This window comes from Corvus hawaiiensis, chromosome 19 (genome assembly GCF_020740725.1).
Source record: "Corvus hawaiiensis isolate bCorHaw1 chromosome 19, bCorHaw1.pri.cur, whole genome shotgun sequence".
Lineage (NCBI taxonomy): Eukaryota > Metazoa > Chordata > Aves > Passeriformes > Corvidae > Corvus > Corvus hawaiiensis.
In genome coordinates this window covers 10,828,023-10,854,099 of record NC_063231.1, presented here as the reverse complement: position 1 = coordinate 10,854,099, position 26,077 = coordinate 10,828,023, and the positions used below count along the sequence as shown (strand labels likewise).

Here is a 26,077-nt window from a genome sequence, read left to right as displayed (position 1 = left end):
AAGCAAGGAGAGATTCTTACCTTACACCATCCAAAATTTCAGCTGCAGAGCTCCCCATCCCAGAGGTCACTGTAGCAGGACAAGCATATCCAGCTCAAGCAGAGGACTCACACAGCTGTTCACGTAGGCAAGGGCAGAGAACCTCCTGTAAAAGCCAGGAGCCTCTGGGACAGGACAAGGAAGAGGATGAGAGGGCTCATTCCAGGAGGCTGGGGAGGAAGGCAGCTCTGGGGAACTGCCATGGCCCTGGTGCAGACAGGCAGCCCCTGGAGGATTGAGACATACCCAGATGCTGATCCCACATGGCAGGGCTGTCAGTGCACACCTGAGGCCAGTGAACCCCCACAGGGGCTGCTTGCTGCAGAGTGACAAACGTGTTCCCTCTCTGACCCCATCCACCCCTGCTCGCCTGGCATTCGAGCCTGAAGGACGAGCTCCAGGAGAGCATTGTCATAAAATCATTCTGCAGCAGAAAGTTGCTAGAGCCCAAAAAGTCAGTGAATGAAAACAATCCCCTTCTGCACCTGCAGGTGCATCATGAAACCTGTAGCACCACTGGAGAAAGGATGTTGGGAGCTCAGCCCTGCTCAGTGGAATACTCCATCCTGACCTAGCTCAGGTTCCATGTGCAAATCTGTGGTTATCTGGGACCCAGGTAGAGGATTATCCTTTCTGTCTCATCAAGGACCCCTTGGGTTCACTGCTAAGGTCACAATTTTCCAGAGGCTGTGTCACTTCTGTCTCTTCTGGTTGCTCTTGAAGACTGTGATGGAGCTCCTGCCTAAGCAGCAGAACACCACCTCTCTAAGAGCATGGCTCTAGCACTGCTTGCTGCACCCTGTCCATCCCCTGCCCCCCCAAGGACTGGGCCAAGCAACAGACACCTTCTCAGGACACTTTTGTCAGCATCAAGCATTAGGAAAACTTGAGCAGGATGACAAAAATCATGACTGCCAAAATGCTCAATGGGGTTTTAAGGCTGATAAATGCATACTCTTTCCATTTTTCACCTGTTTGTTTATTTCTTTAAACATTCAGATTTTATGCCGCCTGCACTCTGATCACAAGACTCCAGGAGCTGAAGCTTTAAACAAAATACTGTGGTATTTGTTAGAGTAATGCAAGAACTAGGAACACAGTCAGTGGCCAAAAATATGTCTAACATCTCCCAAATTGCAAAGTCCAGTCAGTTAAGGTGGGGACACTGGGACACTGTGCAGGACACCCCACTGCACACACACAGGGCAGCAGTGTCCCCTGAGAGGTTTGCACACCTGGGGCTGCTCTGCAAGGCTGCACTGTCACACGTGGCACCCGACATCTCAAACCTTACACACTGCAAAGTATTCAGCCAAATTTATTTGATGGCAACTGAAGGGTATTTTCCTGTTAGTTACAGCTTCTTTGCACTCCCAGCTTCTAGGCTGACATTTTGCAGTCTGGTTTCTGTCCAAGAAGACCATTTTGGGAAACTTGAGCACGGTTCACTCACTGAAAGTAATAGAAGAAAAGGCACTTATGCCATTATAAAAACAAACACGCAGAATTTAACTGCTGAATTTGACATCAGGAGGAAGTGTCAGATGTTAGCATTTAATACATGGGAGCCCCAGCCAGCTTCCCCATGGCTTGGGCATGTGCAGGCATTCCTTATGAAAAACAAGGCTTTGTTAACCATATCTTCCCATGCCATGTTGGTTCTGAGGACCAGCAGGTGAGTCCCCCTGACTGTGATGGACTGCAGAAACACCTGTGCTTGAAGGCCCTCCTGCTACACACAGCCACCACCTCGTCCTCTCACTGAAACCTTAAAGCCACTGTCCCAGGGTTATCAACGTCACACACAGCACCTCTGCCCTGGTGCCTCCAGGCCCTCACCCATTTCATGCTGAAATGTCATCCCCTGACAAGTCCTCTGAACTAGCAGTGTCTGTATTTGTTCTGCAGACTAATACAAGCTGCAGCACCCACATCATTCCTCCAAAAATCTTGGTAAATTACTAAACTCCGCAGCACTTTCCTCTTGAATAGCATGGCACTTGGTCAGTGCCTGCAGCACGCTGCCAATGTCAGTACTTCACACGAGCAGGACTGGGAAACTCATCTCTCTTGCTAACTTCATTTTCTCATGTGCACTATTTGATTTTGCTTCTGATTAAACCAGCTGTCACCAGTGCTGGTGGCTGCTCACTGGAGCATGGCACAGCAACACCAGCTTGTCTGTTTGTCTGCTTTCCAAATGTCAGGAGTAGGAATGTGCCTTCTGGGTTTTTCTGTGATTCACTGGATGTTCCAGGGGTTGCCTGGGTGTTGGCTACCAAAAGTCAATTCAGAGGACCCCCAAACCTTTCCTGTTTCTCCCCAGTCTTCTTTTCATCCTCCCCTAGACTGATGGAGGATAACAAGGCCTGCATGAAAATAGTTTCTGTCTTTATTGGATCCCATTCAGAAGATGGAAAGAGAATTTTTGTTGCCAAAGAAAGAGTTGCAGCAGACTGTTTTTGTGGGTCAGGACACCTTCCCCTTCCTTGTCCCAACAGGAACAGTTAGTTTTGTCTGCTTACACAGACAGAAAAGAATTCTTGTAGGATGTGAGAAGTATTAACCCCTTCACCATGTAAATTCTGCCTCGATTTCTACCGAACCACAGTAAACAAGGAAATGTGCAAGGTTCTCCATGACTCCAGTACAGACTGCTCCATGGGACTGGTGTTCACTGGTCCAAGAGCCAGGGATTATTGGCCTTTTTCTGGGAGCACCTCTGTGTTAATCCTCCTTGGAGTCAGGAGATGCTGAGGACATGGTCTGCTGCTTGTCTCCGTGCAGGGAGGTCTCATGTAACACATCTCCTTCTGAGCAGGGGACAGGACAAATGTCCAGTCATGGTCAGTGACAGGAGAGGGATAAAGGAATACCTGGCAGGGGACAGGACAAATGTCCAGTCATGGTCAGTGACAGGAGAGGGATAAAGGAATACCTTGCAATGCCCTTGCTGGAGGCTGCCCCACAGACCCCACGAGCTGAGGCAGGCATTAATTTTCCTGCTGACCTCCAGCCTTAGTCACCTACAGGTTTTACTCTCAGGTGAGGTCCCTCACAGGTGTTCGCTCTTCCCGGATCTGTTTTCTGGAGCTGTGGTGCCTTCCATGACCTGCAGGGAACAGGACAGGGAAAAGATGTATCTGCTCCCTGAGGTGTCCCACAGAGCACTGTGTTTCAAAGCCTGCACCCCTCCCTGCCCACGTGCCTCCTGCTCTCCCCATGCTCTCCATCCCCCCTGCTCTCTTGCCATGGACTGGCTGAGAGCATGGGATTTCCCAGAGCTTTCCTGAGTTATTTTTAGTCAGCACAATAAAGAGAACAGCTCGTTTGTGTTGCTATTTTTATAGCACTCATTAAAATGCTGTTGCTGAATATCCTGGTAGCTGCTTGCTTCCGCTCCTGTGCTGACTGCTCCTCTTTCTTTCCTGTTGCAGCACTGAAAAGCCCATCTGCATTCCATGAACAGCGAAAAAGTCTGGAGCGAGCCAAGGTAACTCCTGCAGCCATCCCAATGAGGGAACACATGGGCTTGCTTTGCATGAGTCACGGGGTTTGAAAGCACCTTCCACCACTGTCCCCTCCTCTGGCACCCTCCATGCAGGCCAGGTGGCCAAGGATGAGGGGCAGGGTGCCTGCCCTGCTTCCAGACATGCTGAGGCCAAGCCAGGGCTCACAAATGCTCTGGAGCACCCTTCTCCGAGCAGGGAAGCTTTAAAAAAATGGCAAAGGGGGCATCAGTGCCCTGAGCTGTGGGGTTTTACAGCAGCCCCATGTTTTACAAAAGGCTGTGGGCAGGGCACGGCTCAGCATGGCTTTGTCAGTCCTTGCAGTAAATGTCCAAGCAGTGGAACTGCTGCTTCCCCCTCCGGGTCACATCCACAGCCCGCTCCTCTGCACTGCTGTCAGCGAGCTCAGAGCAGGGCCAGCAGCAGCCAGGACTGAGGGAACACGGTCAGCAAGTGTGCAGGGGCAATGCAGGTGCCACCTGGAGCAAATCCCCAGGGAACTCCCACTTGTCACCAGGCAGGAGCTCTGGCTTTTAGCTCGGCAGTGCAGCTTGGCCATCAGGACACAACATCCAAGGGGGAAATGGGCCAGGCTCCCACCCACCCCATTACCAGGCTTCCCCAAACACTGCCAAAGGCAGTAGCCATTTCCAGAACACATTGAAACTCTGTGGCCTGATCACTTTTTGGGAAGTCACATTGTCTTCCAATTACCCACAATCCAGTCTTGACCAAGCTGGGGGGATGATCCCAGAAAAGGAAGCAATTAATCATGCAGGTTTTGCTTGAACATGAGAATTTGTTCCATTAATCTACAAAACGTGCCTGCAGTCACACGGGAAAGGACCTTTGCAAGGAAAAATGATTGTGAAATACAGGGAAGTGCTCTTCTGAACTTAAACACACTCCAAATCACTTGCCCCAAGTCTCCCGTGGTAATAAATGGCGAGCACAAGAAATACAGTATGACTCTGAAAAATTAGTATGCTTACAAAATTTCAAGCAATCCAAAGTATCCTTGAAGTGTCATATATTTTACAGTTAAAGTATACATTTGTGTCTCTCTGTCTTTCTCTTCAAAAGCTTTCACTGGCTAGTTGCCTGGGGAAAGGGGAAGGATGGTCTAGTCTATCCCAAACCACGGGCGTTTTCAGAAAGTGGTAATGAAGACACTGAGCACAGACCATAACAAACATTATTCCCTTGCAAAGCTGCCCTGCTTAGACCTGGGACCAGGAAGATCAGCAGCTGTTTCCAGACAGTTACGCAAAGGCATTTGTTGTTTAGCTGATATTCCCCCGAGCTGATGTTGTACAAAGAGAAAGCAGATAACTGTCCATGTGTCCTGAAAGCTCTTCTGCTTCACTGGTGTTAAGAAAGCTCACATCTGAAGTCTTCATCGTTTGCACTCCAGAGATGCAAATGCAGCTTTTTAACAGCCAGGGTCCAAAGGAACTGAAGTCACAGCAGCAATGCAGCTGTAGGACAGCAGCTGGAGCTGAGCCCAAGTCAGGACCTGATCTAAGGATCACTTGGAAATGCATTACATGAGTTTAAATGCACTCAGGTGCAGACACCAGCTTGCTTTGACCTGGCACAAGAACCAGGCAAACCTACACACGGTCCAAGCATGGGATTGTGTTGGTGGAAATAAGCTGGGAAAAAATATGGGGGAAGGGTAAGGCGTTGTAAAGACTTTAGTAAATAAAATGTCTATTATTTGTTTAAACATGTCACTGGCTATGTTAGAGGCTGGCATCAGGCCAGCGCAGCAGACTTTGAAGTTGATGTCCTATAATAGATTGCTGGGGTGGAGGACAGAGAGCAGGCTGGCTTTCCTGGGGCCGTCTGGCTCAGCAGGGCTTGGCCCCTCAGCATGGAGGGGCTGCGGGGGTGGCTGTCGTGCCTCTGCCCCAGAGCAGAACAGCCCCACCGGGCCGGTCCTGACTGATGTGTGAGCACTGACAGACACCCCACTGCCCTACAACCTGCTCTGGTGTGTGAGCACTGACAGACAGACACCCCACTGCCCTACAACCTGCTCTGGTGTGTGAGCACTGACAGACAGACACCCCACCGCCCTACAACCTGCTCTGGTGTGTGAGCACTGACAGACAGACACCCCACTGCCCTACAACCTGCTCTGGTGTGTGAGCACTGACAGACAGACACCCCACTGCCCTACAACCTGCTCTGGTGTGTGAGCACTGACAGACAGACACCCCACTGCCCTACAACCTGCTCTGGTGTGTGAGCACTGACAGACAGACACCCCACTGCCCTACAACCTGCTCTGGTGTGTGAGCACTGACAGACAGACACCCCACTGCCCTACAACCTGCTCTGGTGTGTGAGCACTGACAGACAGACACCCCACCGCCCTACAACCTGCTCTGGTGTGTGAGCACTGACAGACAGACACCCCACTGCCCTACAACCTGCTCTGGTGTGTGAGCACTGACAGACAGATACCCCACTGCCCTAAAACCTGCTCTGGTGTGTGAGCACTGACAGACAGACACCCCACTGCCCTACAACCTGCTCTGGTGTGTGAGCACTGACAGACAGACACCCCACTGCCCTACAACCTGCTCTGGTGTGTGAGCACTGACAGACAGACACCCCACTGCCCTACAACCTGCTCTGGTGTGTGAGCACTGACAGACAGACACCCCACCGCCCTACAACCTGCTCTGGTGTGTGAGCACTGACAGACAGACACCCCACTGCCCTACAACCTGCTCTGGTGTGTGAGCACTGACAGACAGACACCCCACTGCCAGTGACCTGCTCCGGTGCTCTCTGACCTGTGCTGTGAGCATGTGGTCCCTGATTCCCAGCCCAAGCTGTTCTGCTGAGGTTTGAGCTCTCTACTGTGTGATATGCAGAACTGTGTCTCTTTTTTCCTGCAGCACTTTTTAAAGCTGTTTCACATCCTGTGTCCCAATAGCCATCTCACCCCTGGATCAACCAACCTCCCCTCCCCTCAGCCCCCTCAATGATGCCATCTCTGGCTCAATGGTGATGTCTGTAGCTGTTGCCCAGACCCTTCCCTGGACCCTTTCAGATGCAGGGCACAGAACAGGGCCCAGCTGACACCCTGTGCTGTGTCTCCTTGCTGGTTTGGGGTTGTGGGTCAGCTGCTGATCACTGGAGTCTCCAGAGCCTTTTAGACTTTTCCTATGCATGGAGTAACTAATTTCTGCCTAAGGCCCTGTCCAGTGACCACTGCAGGAGCATCTCTGGTGCATTGAGTCTTCATCCACTGCAGTGCTTAATCAGCTGGCTTAGCTGTGGCTAACTGTGACCTGAACACAGTCCTTCCCAAATGTCCTTCTTGAAACTGTAGCACATGTATTTCAGATCATCAATTGTGCCAAATCATGGTGCACTGTAATCTGTTGGCCTTGAATGATTCAGAATTAAGGAGTATGTCTTCTATCATTCAAGGCATTAATTAATATATTGGCTAGCAGGAAAAACTGCTTTGTAATAGGATTTGATAAATTCTTCTGTTTCTACTCTGAGCCATTTCCAATTCCTCTGGTGATCCACAGCTATGCTCCTTTTTTATATTAGTCTTATCCAGAACAAATTTCTCTGGCTTGCATGTGAGAAAGCCATGTGAGATAATGTCAAAACATGCTCCGAGTCAAGCTGCATGACATTCATTGTTTATTCCCATAATAGAAAACTGTCATTTCTCCATAGAAGGAATTTTGGTTGGTGTGATGTGACTTGTTCTTGATAAATCCATCCTGGCTGTTGCTCACCTCCTCGCTATCTTCAAAATTCATTTATATAGATTGTTTGATTACTTGGTCCAATATCTTGCTGTCTGCTTTATAATTTCCTAGTTTCTTTTTCCCATCTCTTTTAAAGCTAGAAATTATTCTCTCCTTTGCTATAGTTGCTATTACTCTAGCCTCGTGTGTCTCAAACTGTTCAGGAATTTTTAACTCCTCTGAGAGCCCTCTAACCCGTTCTCCACCCTGACAACTGGAGCTTCTTCTCTTTTGTTGATGAAGGTTCTTGGCTGAGCCACCTGTTTGATAAAGAGCCATTTATCTTTTTAGTGAGGATGGTTTTTAAAAGGCATTAAATCCTGTAGCCATCTCAGCAGTATGCACAATTATTTCTCCTGTTTATGGAACACAGATAGCACTTTCCATTGCCTGATCCTGGCTGCAGAAGTCCTTATAAGATCTTTTTCTCATGATCCTGTACATTTTGTACTGTGGATTTCCTATTTTGCTCCAGATGCTTGTACTATTCCTTTATATTTATCCTTAAGATTTTAACCTCTTTGAACTATGTACAATTTTTTGTACTATTTCTTCTTGCAGCTCAGCTTAGCTAAGAGCTTGTCTAAGTTGAGCTCTAGCTTTTCTTCACCAGGGGATAAGCCTATATTTGTATTTTTGAGGTCATCTGCCCTCAAGGCTGACTTTCTGGCCCTTATGGATGGTGTTACTGTACCTCTGTGTGCCTCTCTGTTCCTAAAGCCATGAGGGAGTTCGCACAAAGCTCCAGGACTGTGTCCATTGCAAGCTCAGCTGCAGTGACTGCAAAGCAGATTTTCCCAACCCCATATCATAGCTTGGGTGAGGAACCACAGAGCACAGGGGCTGCAAGGCTGCAGGAAGGTTAAGCCTCGTGGCTGACCTGGGTAGAGAGTCTGAGTGGCTTCATGACTTGTTCCACCTGATCTCTCACTCTGGAGTGCTGGGCTTCCCACAGAAGCCACCAGGACACTCCAGAGCTGCCCTGGTGCAGCTCTCAGAGGTGACATGCTGTGCAGGCCCACCACTCCCAGAGAGTAGGTCTCACCCTTCCTATGAGTTCTCATAACATTTTAGGCATAAGACCAATAGTGATTGCAAAGCAGTGGGTACAGCGAGCTGTCAGCAGCTCCGTGCACGCTGGTCCCTTTCTGAAGAGCTTCTGCCTAAGGACAAGCCAGTGTTTAAGTGATGAAAAATGTCATTTAGGAGCTCATTCAACCCAGCTTGCCATAAATCCAAAAGAATCGTGGGATGGCACAGGGGCAGGTGCTCTCAGTACCTTATTGCTGCTCTATAGCCAGGTAACTTCGCGTTTGTGTTCTGCAGACTGAAGATTATCTCAAGCACAAGATCAGAAGCAGGCCTGAGCGCTCAGACCTGGTCAATATGCACATTCTACAAGGTAAGACTGCCCGAGCTTCTCCCACATACTCCTTGTGTCTCCTGCCCTGGCACTTGTGTTTCTCCTGCCCCTCTTGTGTCCCTTCAGGAATCTCATCGCCATTATTTGTCCCAGCTGCTCATGGGGGGCAGACTCAAATGGGACACGTATGAAATTCTGTCCAGACCTGATGTTCAGGAAGCAGTACATGCTTTTATTCCCTGACAGACACAGCCCCAAGGCCATCCAGTCTTTCTCCCATCTTACTGCAGGGAGCAGTGTAAGATGCTCTAGGGAACAGTGAGGTACAGAACAGCTGTGAGAGAGAACTCTGTTAGACACTGGTGCCAATGTCTGATCATGAGGAGCAAACCCAGAGCATTTGTTGTTCAGGGCACTGAAATCCCTGTAGCAGGTCATTGTAACACCTTCCCAAAGCTGGACATCTTTTGTGCTGCTATAATTCTGGATATTCTATGTGACAGCCCGTGCAGTCAGTGACCCAAGCAGAGCTGTATGAAAAGCCCTGCTATCAGTCCGTGAGCCACAGCAGCTCTCTCCTCTCCCATCCTGCTGTTCCCTCTCAGCCAGAGAGCTGGCAGGGCTGTATCCCATCACAGACAGCAGAACACCACAGTGTCCCTTGTTATCTCCAGAGATAACAAGATCCTTAGAGACAGAGAGGATGTGCAGCCTCCCTCCCTCCTTGAGTCCTGTCACTTGCCTGGAAGAAGCAGATCACTCTCTGGCAGCTGTGAATGCTGCCCTCTGCTCTCAGCATGGATGCAATCTCTACTTCTTTTTCCCTCAGGCAGGCAGGAGGGCTGAGCCAGCGTCACATGCTGGATCAGTGTTGCTGCCTTGCTTTTCCCTTGGGTTTCCATCCCTAAAATAAGCTAGCACCGTTGCTTGTTTAAGAGATGGAGAGTGTCTTTCCCTTAGGTTAAATAATAGAAGCAAGATGGACTGAAGGTGGGGGCTGTTACCAGGCTTGGAGGCAGCTGCAGTGCCTGGGCATGGACAGGGACAGGCAGAGCCAGCCTGGGGAGAGAGACTGCAGAGAGCAGAGAGTGCCTGGCTGTGCATTGAGCAAGATGCATGTGCTGCCCCACACCCCCTTACCTGCAGCCTCTGCTCACACCTCTGGCCATCCTGCTCTGCATTTCATGGAGCTGTGTCTTGGCATATCGTGGACTTACAAACCCATTTTGTTCATAACAGGACCTAGAGGTGATTGAAAGTGGCCAGGTGAGACAGTTCGCATCATCCAAGTGCTTTACAGGCACCCCTTCTGTTACTGTTCACCTCAAGGAGCTCATTTGTGTTCACTGTCTCTATAACCTGAGGCCAGGAATGGCCCTAGACCAGCTCTCCTGACCTCCTGCAGAGAATTTTCCATGGTATCAAGCCCTGTAGCTCGTGTTGCCCACAGTGTCTCTTCCAGAGAGTGTCCAGGCTTTGCAGATAGAACAACCTACACGCAGCTCTTCCTACTTTAGACCCTCAAGGGTTTAGAAATGGTCTGATTTAGAATGCCACTCCCTCACTACTCACACCTGTGCCAAGAGAGGAGCCAGATAGCTTTGTTCAGGAAATCTTTCTGTTTAAGTTGCTATTCTTCTGTCACCCCTCAATAACTGGGGTCTTCTTAGCTGGCTTTGGCAGGGCTGTAGCTTCCAGATCTACCTGCCTTTGCTCTGCTCCTCTCCAGCTCGTTCTTCCCTGAAGTCCTGGAGCACTGTAGTCATGTCACCTCCAAAAGCCCACAGCCCAAGACTCAGCATTTTTAATTCCAGTGTAAGCCATTTACTCCAGTTGTCAAGCGCTGCAATGGTCCTATTCTCCAGCTGTTTCCCAGAAGTAGGGATCCATCTGCACTAGCCCACAAGGAGCCGGTGTGCTCCTGGCAGGCAGGAGCTGGAGACCCCTTCAGCCCTTGTTTGTGGCAGCTTGCTGATGAAGTTTCCATCACAGATCACTCCTGGGCCTTGCAGAGGATGCTCCAGCTGCAGGCTGGGTTTGCAAGCCCAGGCTGGTAGACAAAAGCTCTTGTTTGGGAATGGAGAAGCTGGGCCTGAGGCTCAGAGAAGGACCCGTGCCCCAAACCCCACCCAGTGTAGCAGAGCAGATCCTGCTGTGCTGAGCCACGCTCAGGCGTTGGCCACGGCCCCAGAGGCTGTGCTGAAGGGCAGCAGGTTCTCACTGAGTGCTGTGCCCACAGGAACCCCTGGTCCTGATGCTTCTGTTTGGCCTTTTAGACTCGGCTGCAGAGGGGTCCATCCAGTCTACTCAAATGAAGCTGAAAAGAGCCCGACTGGCAGACGACCTCAATGAAAAGATTGCGCTCAGGCCGGGTCCTTTGGAGCTGGTGGAGAAGAACATTATTCCCGTTGACTCGGCTGTGAAAGAGGCCATAAAAGGTAGTGACAGGAATGTGTGTGCTGTGTGTGTGCGTGGAGTGGGGCAGGGGCTGCCGAGGGGACGAGGAGGTACCACAGAGACAGCAGGAAGCAACCAACCTGGATGTAAGAGCTGCAGTTATTGTTTAAATGTCATTATTTTCACAGTAACCAGTCCAGTCCAGCACAGCCTGTGAGCACAGCACTCTCAGAGCAGTGACACTGAAACATGCACAGTTGCTCAGCCACGTTCCCTCAGAAAGAACCTCCCTTCTTACACCCCTTCCCTCCCCAAGGCTTTGAGCACAGAAGTGATACCATTGGAGACAGACACTCCTTCCTTCAGCATGAGAGAGAACCTGAATGCACAGGTGTGATTGTGAGACCAGCCCAGATTCTCCCACTTGAGCCCTGCCAAGCTCTCACATCCCAGTAAATGGGGGTGAAGTGGCCCCAGTTCAGCAAAGCTGTGGTTCTCTTTTTTATTACCACTGGTGCTAGTGGTATGCAGGACCCAGCAGAGCAGGATGCTGTGTCCCTGGCCTGTGGAGCACCCTCGGGGTGCTAAATTGCTGGAGAATATGAGCGGGGGCCTGCACCCCCAAACAGGGTACACTCCTACCAACCAGGACCCAGAACCTGCCTTGTGCCTAAGCTTGGTTTTCCTCCATCACGTCCCCCCACCAGAGGAGGGAGGAAGAATCACCCACAATTACTTCCCCCACGCTGCTGCAGGGAAGCTGGAGTGGGAGCCAACACAGAGCAGAAAGGTGACTCAAATTTCACCAGGGCTCGGTGCCAGGACAGGGAGGTCTGAAAGCAGAGAAGGGAGCAGGAAAGCCATCAGGGTCCTGCAGTGACAGGACAGCAACCTGTATTTTTGAAGCCTGGGACCATCTCCACATGTCCAAACTGGTGCTCAGGTCTCCAATGAGGCACTGAGAGCTGCTCTGCCCCTGGAAGCTGCTTGTTCTGTTGCTACAGTTCCTCAATCCATGGGCTCATTTCCACTGGCATAATCCCATTTGAAGGGTCTGTTCTGGAGATCAGAGCAAGCTGGGCACAATGGCAGGGCTTTGGGACAGAAAGGGTCTTGGAGTGACAGGAGAGAAGCCAAAAATGAGAGTTGAAACAGGAAGCACTTTGACTTTCATTTCATCTCAGAAACCGTCTTAAGTGACATGAAATATTCCAGGCTCAGATACTGCTCTGTCCTGACCCACAAATGTTCCTGCTCTTGGTTTGGGGGCTGCAAAATGCAGGCTGTGTATGTATAGCAGCTTCTAAAGCCTGGCCCTGGAGCTGCTCCACTCCCAGCATGTTGCAGCTCTCCTCTTTGAAGGTGAAATGTTCCAGGACTCTGCCTGAAGAGGAATTTTTAAGGAGAGTTCAAGTAAGATCTCCCCGGTCACTTACTGAAGGAGAGAACAGAGGGAAAAAAAAAAAAGTTTCAAAAAATCTCCCCCTATATAAACATTTGAGGCAGTTTGAGCATGACTTTATCCCCTGGAGCTGAGGTTTGGAGGCTGAGCAAATGAGCTTGAATCTTGGATAGAGCATCTCTCCAGCTGCCTTGTCAGGAGCTTGTGGTAAACAGAGATTTACGGCACCAAACTGTTAAAAACAAAAAGTCTGGCTTAAAAATGATTTGCTCAGTTTTAAATTTCTCCCTCTCACAATGCTCTTCTATCACATTGCTGGGGAAAAACGTGTCCTTGTAAGCCAGTTTCATCCCATTTAGGGTGAAACACACAGCACATTAGGGTCCAACGTGAAGTTGCTTGGTACCATAGGATGCCATGAGAAGAAGGTGGTGCAGCTGCAGCAGGAATACTGTCCCAGCCCTCAGGTTTCTGCAGAAGAAAGACCCAAGCTGAAGGATCCTCAAGTTCATTTTTGGAGTCAGAGGCACCTTGTGGTACTCATGGTTTGGGGCAAAGGGCTGAACACAGGGCAGAGATGAGCACTGGCACTTCTGAACGTTAAGCCTTTTGTTTTTGCAATACCAGAAAGATGACAGGGTTTAAAATCATTTTACTTTAACCTTGGAATCTCAACTGTTTATACAGTGGAAAGTTCAGCTGACGTGTTCCTCTAATCACCTCCGGCAGGGTGAGCAGAAAGTGCCAGACCCCAACCGAAAGCCCAAACGTCCCAGTGACAGGAGGCCGCCAGTGCCCTGCATAGCTGAGCAGTGATACAAGAAACTTTTTTTACCAGGTCCTTGTCATCACTTTGTCCAATGCGCTCAAGAGGACAATACCCAGTGCATTAGAAACAGCCCGGAGCAAACACCATCCTGCCTGAGATTACAGCAGGGACACGGGATCAAGAAACAATATGCTCAGGCTGGGCTGGGTGAGAGCAGGACAGATAAGGGAAGCATTCCCCATTGGCACAGGCCTGCGGTATCAAGCAGCAGGATGCAGCACATTCCTGTCATGCTCTGGGCTGTCGCTGTGTCCTGAAGGTCCCCTGTGCTCCCAGCTTTGGCACCACTTCTCAACACACGCTTCCCTGCCAGCCCAGCAGGAGCCCTGCAGATCCACAAGTCCTCCTTGCTTGGAGTCATTTTTCCTGAGAGGGGATGTCCACGCTGGCCTGAGGGCATAGGAAGCAGCTCCCATGCAGCCCAGGTGGACCATGCAATGCTGCAGCTCCTCAGGGACCTGTTTGGGTGCTGCCTCTGATGGAGAGGATGGAGAGGACACAGGCCCTATTTCCCGGGAAATATGAAAATAGCAAGCTGAACACCGCTGATCCCATTTCCCCAGCCCATGTCTGGGCAGCAGCTCAGGCAGGGGGCCAGGGCTCTGTCCTCGCCCACCCTGGCACCAGCAGCCGCAGGGAGGGGAGATAACCCTTATCTCTCAGATAGGGGCAGGGGTCAGAGCAGGAGGTGCGTGTCGGTGAGAAGGTGCACATTGCTAGACCAGCAGCAGGGACAGGTGGAAGCTTGTCCCCAGGCCCTTCCTATTTCCCCATTTGTCACCTCGCTATCAGTGTGCCAAGCTGCCTGACAAATGCCAGACATGAGCACGAGGAGATTACGAGTGTGGCCATGCTGCTCCTTCCTCTACCCCCACCTGCAGCTCTCCTGAGGCTCACATGAGACCCCTTTTTTTTTCTCAGCACTTTATTTATCATCAAAACCTCGGGGTCAAGAGCCCTTGCCCATCTGACTAGCAGATAACAGTGCAGGAGCTGTGCAGGCGGAGCAGCCTCGGGCTGTGGGGCAGGCAGTAGCAGTGGTTTGAACCAGTTCTGTGGGTGAAACCTGTGGACAGAGACAGGATGTGGGAACCTCTGTGCACCTGCAGCCACGTCCACCCTTGTTGGCTCTCGTGCCATGAGCAGGTGGATCACACTCTGAGCCCATTTCACCCTCAGTCCTTCTGCTGAGGACAGGGTCCCATGCGTGGCGTGGGTGTTCAGCCGGGGTGCTCAGATGAGGGAGAGCGACTCGTGCCCCTCTCCCATCTCAGCCCAGTGGAAGGGCAGGATGGCAGAGCTCCTCCTGCACCAGTCCCAGCTGTCTGCACCAGCTCTGCTATGCTGGCGGGCCGAGCTCCTCCAACCTCTCCTCTCTCCCTCTCCCCACGGTCCCGGTTCCTCAGATCCTTCTTCTCTCCCGGGGTACACAGTCCATGGTCCCAGTTCCTCAGATCCCTCTTCTCTCCCGGGGCACACAGTCCATGTTGTAAACGAGGCTGAGACTTTTGAAAGGAAAAGCCAACTCGTTTATTTATTACCTGCTGAGAGCGGGAACCGAGGATAAGCCCAGGCTCCGCGCGACAAGCCAGAATAAAACAATCCACCACCAAGACACTGAGACCCACTGGGCGCTCCCTTGGAGCCCAAGGCCCGCAGGAGGACGCGGTGCAGAGCACCTGGTGGCTTTTAGAGTCTCTGGTGCCACCGGACTGGTGCATTTCTCAATCCTCGTGCTGATCGGTGCCTTCCCTGTTGGCTGGTCGGTCTGTACCTCCGTGCATTCCTCACCAATCATTTCCAAACAACTCCGCTTCATTGCTTGGCTCGTTCTCCAGTCCCAGTCCAGGGCATCGTCCTCATCCCTTGTACCCTACGAAGCCATGGACTAGAAAGTTCCTTCTGTTAAACCCATTGGGTCCTTGTTATATCCCCATCCAGGGTTACATCCCAGCATTACACCCGTACAGTCTCGCAACTTCCCTTCAATTAACATGTCCATCTATTCCACCCTCAGCTCCTCTCTTTTATATCTCATTTAAACAGTAATAACCAACACCCTGAAACCAACTCATTTATTACAGTCTGTGGTCCCGGTTCCTCACGCCCCTCCTCTCTCCCTCTCCCCATGGTCCCGGTTCCTCAGATCCCTCTTCTCTCCCAGGGTACACAGTCCGTGGTCCCGGTTCCTCACGCCCCTCCTCTCTCCCTCTCCCAATCTGCCCTGCCCACGGCTCGGACCCCGCTGCTCTCCCTCCCGCAGCCTCCGGGCACCCCGTGTGCCCCCCACCCACGGCCGGCGAGGGGGCGGTGGGCGCGGCCGAGGCCCCTACGAGGCTCACCCGGTCCCCCCGTCCCTCCCCGCTCCCCGCAGGCTCTGACCATCGCCCCTCTGCCCCCACAGGCACCCAGGGCGGCTTTCCCCGCCCGGCCGACGCCTTCGCCTTCGAGGAGGACAGCAGCAACGACGGGCTGTCCCCGGAGCGGCCCCGCAGCCGCGGCTCCCCGGGCCCCGCCGAGCCGCCCCCCGGCTCCAAGGCCCCGGAGCCGCCTCCCGCCGCCCCTGCCGGGGCCCCCCAGGTAGGGAGAGCCGTCCTGGGGCCGGGGGGGATGCGAGGGAACAGGGGAGACTCGGGGGGACGGGGATGGCACAGGGGAGGGAGCACAGGAGGGACACGCGGGGCCGAGGAAGTGATTCCTGCCCTGTACTGGGCACTGGTGAGGCTGCACCTCGAGTGCTGTGTCCAGTTCTGGGCCCCTCAGTTTAGGAAGGATGTGGAGATGCTGGAGAGTGGCCAGAGAAGGGCAGCAAGGCTGGTGAGGGGTCTGGAACACAAGCGGTGTGAGGAGCAGCGGAGGGAGCTGGAGGGGCTCAGCCTGCAGAAGAGAAGTCTCAGGGGGGACCTCGTCCCTCTCTACAGCTCCCTGCAGGAGGGGGCAGCCAGGTGGGGGTCGGTCTCTTCTCCCAGGCAGCCAGCAACAGGACAGGAGGACACAGCCTTGAGCTGTGCCAAGGGAGGTTTAGGTTGGACACCAGGAGGAATTTCTTCACAGAAGGGGTGGCTGGGCACTGGGATGGGCTGCCCAGGGAGGTGGCGGAGTCACCGTCCCTGGAGGTGTTTAATGAAGCCTGGATGTGGCACTCAGTGCCGTGGGCTGGGTGACAAGGTGGTGATGGGTCACAGGTTGGACTCGATGACCTCAAAGGTCTTTTCCAGCCTGGTTAATTCTGTGGTTCTGGGTGATTCTGTGATTTTCTGCGATTCTGTGACCCGCGGGGGAACCGCGGGGCCGGCGCGCCCTCTGCCCGCCGATGCGGGTACTGCAGCCCCGGGGAGCGCCGGGCCGGGGTAGAACGAGGGACTGGGGGGACTGGGGGGACTGGGGAGGCTGGGGGGAAACGGGGAGAATGTGGAGGCTGGGGGGAAACGGGGGGAATGGGGGAACTGGAGTGGATTGAGGCAGACTGCAGGGACTGGGATGGACCGGGGGAAAGGGAGGAACTGGGGCAAACTGGGGTGGGGGAGGACCAGAGGGATTGTGGGCATCCACAGGTCAGCTGGGAGGACTGAGCTAGTTTTGAGGACACTGAGCGGCCAGCAGTGAGCAGAAGGAGCGAACAAGGATATGGGGCTCAGGTAAAATTGAGAGGGCTGGAAAACCAAGGAGGACTGTGGAGACAGAGGACTGGGAAAGGACTGGGATAGTTTGGGGATGTGGCTGGGATAGATTTGAGTGGACTGGAATGCACTGAGGCATCTGTAGGGAGTGGGAACAACATGGGGTGAGGAAACGGGGTACCAGGTGCCCCTGTCCAGGCTGGGCAGCCCGTGGGTCCGGCCCCACAACCCCTCTCACCTCTCCCTTGCAGGATCGTCCCCCCAGTGCCGATGGCCACGCTCCGGACACTGCCCCGGGGCAGGGCAGCCAGTGTGACAGTCCCAAGCAGCCAGCGGGGCAGGAGAGCCCGACGCTCCCGGTGCCCTCTGCCGTGAAGGTAATGCCGGTGCCTCCAGACTGCCCCGGAGAGGAACCAGCCCAGGGCACCCGGCTGCATCCAAGCCTGAAGTGCCCATGTGCTGTGCCCCAAATGTGTGGGAGCTCTGGGTGTCTGGCCTTAAAGGCTTTGAATAATTCAGGCAGACAAACCTTGTGTCAAAAACTAATTTAATTCATTGTGTAATGGTACAAGATACAGCAATACACCTTGCTAGAGGCAGTTTCTTGAGTCCTCAACTGAAATCATCCCCTGGGGCTGGGAGCAGGAGACACAAGGCAGCACTGGAGTACCTTCCAGGCAGGGAGGATCATCCTCCTTTCATGTGCTCTCCAGCACAGCTGAGATGGGACACAGTGCCGAGGGAGTCCCCCACATCCAGGCTCAGCAGCTCTTGGAGCTGGGGTGTCAGGGTGCCAGCAGGAGCTGCCTTTGTTCTATCCCAGGCCTCTGAGGTCCCATGGTGATGACAGGAGCTCTTCTCACACCTAATTCCTTTCCTTCTTGGCCCAACAGTCCAAATCATCCAGCGATAGCAAGAACCGTCACAAAAAGCCCAAAGACACCAAGCCCAAAGTGAAGAAGCTCAAGTACCACCAGTACATCCCTCCAGACCAGAAAGCAGAAAAGTCCCCTCCACCCATGGATTCTGCATATGCCAGACTGCTCCAGCAGCAGCAGCTCTTCCTGCAGCTCCAGATCCTCAGCCAGCAGCAGCAGCAGCAGCAGCAGCAGCAGCAGCAGCACTTCAGCTACCCCGGGATGCACCAAGGACAGCTAAAGTGAGTGGCACTGTGCCAGCAGCAGGACTTAGTCCTGTCTCTCTCCAGACTTTCCCCTGCTGTATCCATTTGTGCCAGAGCAAGGGGATAGAGGCATGCCACTGAACAGAAAAGCTTGGGAACTGCACAAACTCCTACCAAGCCATTCTGGCCGGGGTACCTGTGACCTGCTCCTGTAGGAGCAATCTCCTACAGCCCAGCCTGGTTTTCCTTGGCCATCCTTAAGTCTCATATAGGAGACAGCAAGGGAGTGGAGGGATGGGATGCTGGGCACAAGGACCTTGGGGGAACAGACAACTCACCCCAAATCTCCTTTGTTATTTCAGGCAATCAAACGAGCAAATGGTCAAAAGTTCAAATTCTTCATCAGCTTCTGTCAACAACACCCCTCTTTCTCCAGTGAAAACCACCTTTTCAGGCCAGACTTGTGTCTCATCTATCAAGCCAGGGCCTCTGCCATCCAACCTGGATGATCTCAAAGTGAGTGCAAACTTTGTCACTGCAGGAGCAGAATGTCACAGCCTGAGCGTGCTGTGCCGCCTCTGAGTGTGTCAGGGGAGTGCCCTAGGCTGGGAGGGACGGTGTTACAGATCAGCACACCTGAACCCTGTGCTCTGAGCCACCCAGGAGCACAGCACAGCACCCTGGGGCAGGGCTTGGTCACTGGGGAGGTTCTGAACATGAGGGCTTGCTGCTCTGCAGGTGATGAGAGGGTGCACTGCTCTGGCCTGGGTATCAGCAATCCACAGGTGTAGCCTAGGCAGACTGCAGGTCAAGCTAAAGGATCATCTGAGCTGCTGCTCCTGCAGCTCCTGGCTCCATCCCTCTGTGGTTTTAGGGTGGACATTATGGATGCTCTGACAGACCAGCCAGAAGGTGGTAGGGCAGCATGGCCTCCCCTGTGTCTCAGCTCCCCAGTGGTTACTGCAGCCAGGCCAGCTCAGCTCTCTGCATGAGCAGGTACCTCCTGGTACATGAACTGTTTTGAGCACCTCTCATGTAGGTAAGAGAGGGCATAGAGGAGAATCCCTCATATCAGCTGTTCTTTTATACTTTGCTAGTGGACCCTCAGCCATGGGGAAGGCCAAATCCTTCTAGGAGCAGAGATCTGGGGGCAGCCCAGAGGTAGAAATAATGTGAGCTTGCCCCAGCTCAGGTGACTGAATCGTGTGCCTGAGCATAGAGCAGGTGGCTCCAAAGTATGTGTCACATTCTCTGAGCTGTCAGCTGGCTCCTGGTCTGTGTTTAAGTCCTCTGCTCATGGAGAAATCTACTGCTAGAAAGGGAATGCTGAGTGTCTTCCATGACCCAAGGACCACTGCTGGTTATGGAGAGGAGTCACATTCTTGGAGGAAGGAGGAAGGTTTTCCTGTTAGGAAGGGTTGAGATTCTGCAGGATGTGCAGTGGTCAGGCCTGTGCATGGTGACTCTGGTGACTGCAGGTGAGACAGGGAGCACCTGGGAGGGCAGAGCTTCAGAGCTGGAAGCTGCGAGCCTGTGATCCGAGACTCCTTGTTAGAAGCACTGGGTTTCGAAAGGGCTTATCTGCCCCTGAGACTGACCACGAGTGACTTTCCTTCCAGGTGTCAGAGCTGAGGCAGCAGCTCCGAATACGAGGCCTGCCCGTGTCGGGTACCAAGACAGCGCTGATGGAGCGGCTGCGGCCCTTCCAGGAGTGCAGCAGCACCACGGTGCCAAACTTCAGTGAGATCACCACCGTCACCTTCCCAGTCACTCCGACAAGCACCCTGTCGAGTTACCAGTCACAGTCCTCCACCAGCATGTTATCAAACGGCTTCTACCACTTTGGCAGCACCAGCTCCACCCCACCCATCTCGCCCGCCTCCTCTGACCTCTCTGTGAGCGGCTCTTTGCCAGACACCTTCAACGATGGGCCCATGTCTTCTCCACAGTTTGGTCTCCAGCCATCTCCAGTTCAAGGCAGCACTGAGGAAAGCCTCATGAGCAGCATGAATGGAGGGAGCATCCAGCTGGAACTGGAAGGAATAGACACAGAGAAAGACAAGATGCTGGTGGAGAAGCAGAAGGTCATCAATGAACTGACGTGGAAGCTGCAGCAAGAGCAGAGGCAGGTGGAAGAGCTGCGGATGCAGCTCCAGAAGCGAAAGAGAAGCAACGGCCTCGAGGAGAAGCAGCAGCCTGCTCAGCATTTCTTTGGTGTCCCTATCAAGCAAGAAAACACCGTGTCCAGCTGTCCATTTGCATCCAAACAAATGGCCCTGAAAGGCCAGGCCGGCAGCTCGGATAAGCTGAGTAACTGTGGGGTGCCGCAGGTGCCCCACATTGTAAATAGCCACTGCTTGGAGCCCGCAGGGCAGAGCGCCATCACCTCCTCGACATTCCTGAGCCCGCAGTGCTCCCCCCAGCACTCTCCCCTGGGGGCTGCAAAGAGCCCCCAGCACATCAGCCTGCCGCCGTCCCCCAACAGCCACTACCTGCTGCCCGTGTCCCCCGAGGGCCGCAGCGGGTCCCCGCCGGGCAGCAGCTGCCTCCGCACAGCGCCGGTGAGTGCCAGCCCGGGCCCCCACGGGGTCACACCTGCCTGGGGGAGGCCTTTCCTCTTGGCCCGGGGCCACTGGCAGGGCAGAGAGTATCCCAGCTGGACGATGGGTTGGAAGCTGATAGCACTGCAGGGTCCTTTGCAGGGTATCTTCTGGAGAGCCAAACACCACAGCCAGTTGCCCTGGGGCGGCCACAGCACAGCTCCCATGCCCCACGGAGCCCTGGCACAGCTCCCCTCTTCCCCAGGGGACCCCAGCCCAGCTCTCTCTGCCCCTAGGTGAGCACTGGCAAAGTTCCCCGTGTCCTGGGAAAGTCCTGGCAGAGCATGCTCTGCCATGTGGAGCCCTGGCACAGTTCCCTCTGCCCTGGGGAGCCCTGGCACAGCTCTCTCTGCCCCTGGAGGGGTCCTGGCAAGCTCCCACTTCCCTGGGGGAGCACTGGCACAGCTTCTTCTACCCTAAAAGAGCCCAAACCCAGCTGCCTCTCCCCTCAGGGGGAGTCCTGGCACCGCTTGCTCTGCCCCTGGGGGAGTCCTGGCACAGCTACCCATGCCCCATGGAGCCCTGGCACAGCTCTATACACAGCAGGGAGGCACCAGCATGGATCCCTCAGCTCCTGGGAGAGCCCTGGCACAGTTCCTACACCCCTGGGAGACCCCGCTGCAGGGCTGCAGGGCTTCCCAACATCTTGCCAAGCCATTGTGGCTCCCAGCAGTGTGCGAGGGATTTTCACCACTGAGCTGGAGGAGAGCAGTTGCCCCGGGGAAGCCTTTTCTCAGGAAGCTGGAGCAGGGCTGGCAGTTGAGGTCTGCAGTCAGAGAGAGCTTGTGCCTCCCCAGCTGGCCACCAGCCCAGCAGAGAGTTGTCCTCAGCAGCCACCACTCCTCACTCAGCCCCCTGGACAGGTACGAACGCCTGGGGAGGGGGACACGCTGCCAGCACAAAACAGCACAGGGTTCTGCTGATGGCAGCCCCAGTCCATGCAGGGCCCTCCCAGGGCTCCCCAGGGAGCAGCAGCACCTTTCAGTGGTCGGTGCCATGCCAGGGGTGCAGAGTGGGCACACGGGGGTGTGGCAGGGGCAGCCTGGGTGTGCAGGGCAGCCCACGCCAGAGCAGGGCTGCTCCCAACCCACCCACGGCAGCCCCGAGCAGGCCCTGGGGTGCAGCCCTGCACAGTGGCACAGAGTGGGGCTCAGTGCTGTGTCCAGAGGACAGTGAGGTAGGTGCTGTGGGCAGCTGGCAAACAGCATGGCCAGTGAGGTGGGAAAGGGCAGCAATTTAGGGTGGGGAGGGCAGAGACAGAGCTGCCAGTGGAAGGGGCATGGAGGGCAGTGGGGTGAGGCAGGCAGTGGGGCTGCTGTAGGGGTGAGGAGGGTGATGGGAACACTGGTATGGGTGAGCTGGGCAATGGGGAGCAGCGAGCAGGGGATGCAGGGGGTGCCTGGGGCTGTGGAGGTGAACTGGGCACCACAGCAGAGCTGTGGGGGCAATGGGCAGTGGGACACAGTGCTGTGAGGTGATAGCCAAGAGAGGCAGCAGGGCTGCTCTGGGCAGCTGGGCAGTGGTCAGTGAGGGTCAGGAGGGAGCAGAGGCTCTGCAGGGGCATTTCCAGCTCCTCCCTCCCTGCCCAAGGGCTGGGGGTGTACAGAGGGGATGGTTCCATTGTGTCCTGCAGCTCATCCCTACTCCACCACCACCCATCCTGGATATTCCTCTGCTGCCTGCAAGGGACTCCCAGGAGTGAGGGTCCTTCTTCAGCAAGAACTCCTCCTGTCTGCCCAGCACTGCAGTGCTGTTTCCCATGAGCCAGGGGTAGTGTTCCTTTCAGCTGCCCTCCACAGAATGGTGGCCGGGATGTGCATGGCCAGGCAGAGTGACCTCACTGCTGCCCTGGATCCACTCCTGGATCCAGCCCACCTGGAGGGTGAATCCCCTGGTGCTGGTTTTTGTGGGACAAAGCCATGGCCAGGCAGTGGGGAAGGACACACAAGGACCTTAGAGGTGATGGGGACAGCAGCTGGCAGGCACTGTGCTTCAAACGTGGTCCATCCTGGAAGGGGAGCCTGGCAAAAAGCTGGCAAAGATACACAGGTGTTTGGCACAGGCAGAGGTTTCCCTCTTTTGCGTGATCTTCCCTGGCTTGAGCTCTGTGAGATGCCCCCAGTCAGGTGGTGATGGGGAGGGGCTGGGGGGTGGCTGGGGAAGTGCCTCATCGCTGGCCAAGCACAGCTGACCACCAGCAGCATCTCTGTCTTCCCTTTGTCCTGTGCCTCCACAGCTGACTGAGCACCAGGACGTTCTGTGACACCCTGTCTGTGCCCTGGCAGTGACCAGAGGCCAGCCTGGCCCTGCATCTCAGAGCCAGGTCAGGGAGCTGGTTTACCTGCCTCTATCCTGCTCACAGCCCAGGCATTTTGTTTTTGTTTGACCCACAAAATCGTGATTTTCCCTGGCACCACACCAACCCCAGCAGGGGTGAGAGCGCCGGGCCTCCCGCCGTGCATTGACTCCATTTCCCTGTATCTCCCCATGCAGATGGCTGCGCAGTCAGGCCAAAAGTTTTCTATTTCATCCCCAAGTTTTTGTAAGTCAAGCCCAGCCCTGTCAGAGGTAAAGCAGCCTCCAGCCTATGAGGATGCAGTGAAGCAGGTAACTGCATGGTTTTTGTTTCCTACAGGGCTAGGGCTGCCCATGATGTCTTTTTGCGGTTAGTGGGACTCAGCTGCAGGAGTTCCAGCCTGTTCTGTGGTCTCTGGGTAGGACAGGTCTGTTTCCATGAAGAATGGGCTTTTTTGAAGGGTTAGTTGCTGACCTTCCTCCCCTGCGCACCCAGGGGTCCTGACACCCCCCGAGTCCCCCAGGCTGCCAGTGTACTCTCTTTGGGTTCTCGGTGCTCTGGGAGAGACAGACCCTTGAGCATTCCCAGGTCACCAGGAAACCTCATCCTGCTCTGTGCCATCTGCCCCCCTGAGCCGTACCTGCAGCGCTGTGCCCCCGGGGAGGACTGGCCATCTTCCTTCCCACCACAGTCTGGGAGCAGCCTCAGTGCTGGGAGTGGTGGTGCCTTTAGGAAAGTGGAGTGATGCTGCTGGCAGAGTGAAAATGGGCTTATGGGGGCGTGCAGGAGATCCTCCAGGTTCCAGTCAGGGAGAGGAGGGAGATGGGCAGTGCAAGAAGCAGGGAGGGCAGGCAGGCACATGCCAGTGTGAGGTGCTGGGGCCAAAATGTTGCTGTGTCCTGAGGGCCCAGGGACAGGGCAGGCTGTAGTGGCCACTGAGCAGAGGGTTGGCAGCAGGGAAGGGTGCTTTGCTCCCTGGATCCACCGTGATTGAGCCACACCCTGCGGTGCCCTGAATGCTGCTGCCAGCCCCATGTTGGTATGGCCTCTCTTCTGCATGGGAGGAAGCCATTTGTGGGGTCTAGAGCCATCTTTTTTAGGGTCTAGAGCCATCTACCTGGCTTGTGGCTGGAGGGACTCTCCTCCTAATGCCCTCTACTCTCCTCTTTGTCGTTTGCTGCAGCAGATGACACGAAGTCAGCAGATGGACGAGCTCCTGGACGTGCTGATTGAGAGTGGAGGTACGCTCTGCTTCCCTGTTCCCCTCCAGGGCTTCCCCTCCAGGCCAGCCTCGGTCTGTGGGGCTCAGTGCATTCTGTGCACCCCAGCAGAGCTGCCTGAGTCGAGTACAGCTTTCACCTGCCCTCCCTGTGCCAGCAGCCACTGAGATTGAACCCAAAAGCATATTGGCCCTCCTGGAACCTGCTGCTGCGTGTGCCAACCCACTGGGGTGGTCTGGGCTCGGCTGTCACCTGTGCAGAGAGAAGGGACAGCAGGGCAGCAGCCCTGTGCACAGCACTGCCAGCCCCCTCCCCACACAGAGCCCCTGGTGTCCCCCCCTTCCCAGTGCTGCCAGTGCCATCTCCCACACAGAGCACTTCTGGTGCCCTCCCCCGTGCAAAGTGCTGCCTGTGCCCTTTCCCAGCCCCCTGGGGACAGCTGCCAGTGCCTGTGCCCTAGGGACTGTGTCCAAACGCAGGGGATCAAGGTCAGAAAGCAGGAATGAGCGAGGCTTCCCGCAGGGAGGGTGGGCAAGCAGTGCCAGTGGGATTGAGTGGGGAGCAAGTCTCCCTGGGGATGCCCAAGAGGTCAGCTGGAGGGCTGTGGTGGTGCCCCTGTGCCCAGCAGCGGCGGGCACTGTCAGAGCACCTCAAATCCCTCTCATTTGTTGACAGAAATTCCAGCCAATGCCAAGGAAGATCGGTCCTGCCTCCAGAAAGTACCTCAGATAATGGTGTCTACAGGGAACTCCGGTGCCTCCGTCCCCAAGGGCTCCGCCCCGTTCGAGCCGGGGTCCGCGGCGCCGCTGCCCTTCGAGCACTGCCCGGGCAGCAGCGACGCCCACCTCGAGGTGCTGCTCAACGCCCACAGCCCCCTGGGCAGGGTCAGCGAGATGGCCCTGCTGAAGATGGGGGCAGAGGAGCCCCACTTCGAAGGGATGATGGAGGGGTTCTCCGGCAAAGCCGCAGATGAACTGCTCAACTCCCAGGAGATTTTACAGACTCCCCTCTCGCCCATGGAAACGCAGCTCTCCCCTTCCCCTGCCGAAGGCTCCGGTTTACAAATGAGTTTCACTGAGTCTCCGTGGGAAACAATGGAGTGGCTGGACCTCACCCCCCCCAGCTCTGCCACCGGCTTCAGCTCGCTCACCCCTGCCGGCCCCAGCATCTTCAACATCGATTTCCTGGATGTTGCCGACCTCAACCTGAACACCAGCATGGACCTGCACCTGCAGCAGTGGTGAAGGGATGCGCTGGGGCAGGATGCTGTGAGCCTGCAGCAGGCGGCACAGTGTTCCTGTCGTGCGAGAGAACATGCAGGGCTAACGTGCCTCATTCAGGGGAAACTGGAGTCATTTTCCCAGCATATAAACTTGTTTGAATTTCCAGTCACTGAAAATGACAGCACAACAACTCTGGTACTTTGGTTTTCCTCCATTGATACAACCCCACAGAGGACACCAGTGCCTGAAACAACACATCCTTGGATTGACAAGAACTTCACTTTTCTTTCTTTAGTCTTCCCCCCCCCCACCCCCCCGCCCCGGTTTTAGCAGTCACTCTCGTGAGAACTGGAGCAGCTCATGACAAGACTGTGTGGTGAGGTGACCTCACCTGGGTGGCAACAGGAAATCATGGAGAGGAGAGCCCACTGTTCTCCTCTCCTCTCCTCTCCTCTCCTCTCCTCTCCTCTCCTCTCCTCTCCTCTCCTCTCCTCTCCTCTCCTCTCCTCTCCTCTCCTCTCCTCTCCTCTCCTCTCCTCTCCTCTCCTCTCCTCTCCTCTCCTCTCCTCTCCTCTCCTCTCCTCTCCTCTCCTCTCCTCTCCTCTCCTCTCCTCTCCTCTCCTCTCCTCTCCTCTCCTCTCCTCTCCTCTCCTCTCCTCTCCTCTCCTCTC

General features: G+C 54.7%; 1 protein-coding gene across 13 annotated transcripts in view; it reads left to right on the top strand.

Moving 5' to 3' along the window:
• MYOCD (myocardin) overlaps positions 1–25,889 on the top strand; it is a 223,788-nt gene extending 197,899 nt beyond the window's left edge. For 3 of the 13 annotated variants that reach the window (XM_048324012.1, XM_048324017.1, XM_048324016.1), the window contains 11 exons: positions 3,477–3,532; positions 8,660–8,735; positions 10,973–11,134; positions 15,729–15,904; positions 17,196–17,321; positions 17,835–18,103; positions 18,430–18,583; positions 19,687–20,628; positions 23,161–23,274; positions 24,147–24,204; positions 24,859–25,889. In XM_048324012.1, coding sequence (XP_048179969.1) covers positions 3,477–3,532; positions 8,660–8,735; positions 10,973–11,134; positions 15,729–15,904; positions 17,196–17,321; positions 17,835–18,103; positions 18,430–18,583; positions 19,687–20,628; positions 23,161–23,274; positions 24,147–24,204; positions 24,859–25,427 — 2,702 coding nt within the window. In that variant the 3' untranslated portion in view covers positions 25,428–25,889. Of the gene's footprint in view, positions 1–530; positions 656–3,476; positions 3,533–8,659; positions 8,736–10,972; positions 11,135–15,728; positions 15,905–17,195; positions 17,322–17,834; positions 18,104–18,429; positions 18,584–19,686; positions 20,629–23,160; positions 23,275–24,146; positions 24,205–24,858 lie in introns of all 13 variants that reach the window. The other 10 variants (XM_048324021.1, XM_048324024.1, XM_048324025.1 and 7 more) reach the window with 7 other exon arrangements.
• Positions 25,890–26,077: the final 188 nt, after the last annotated feature.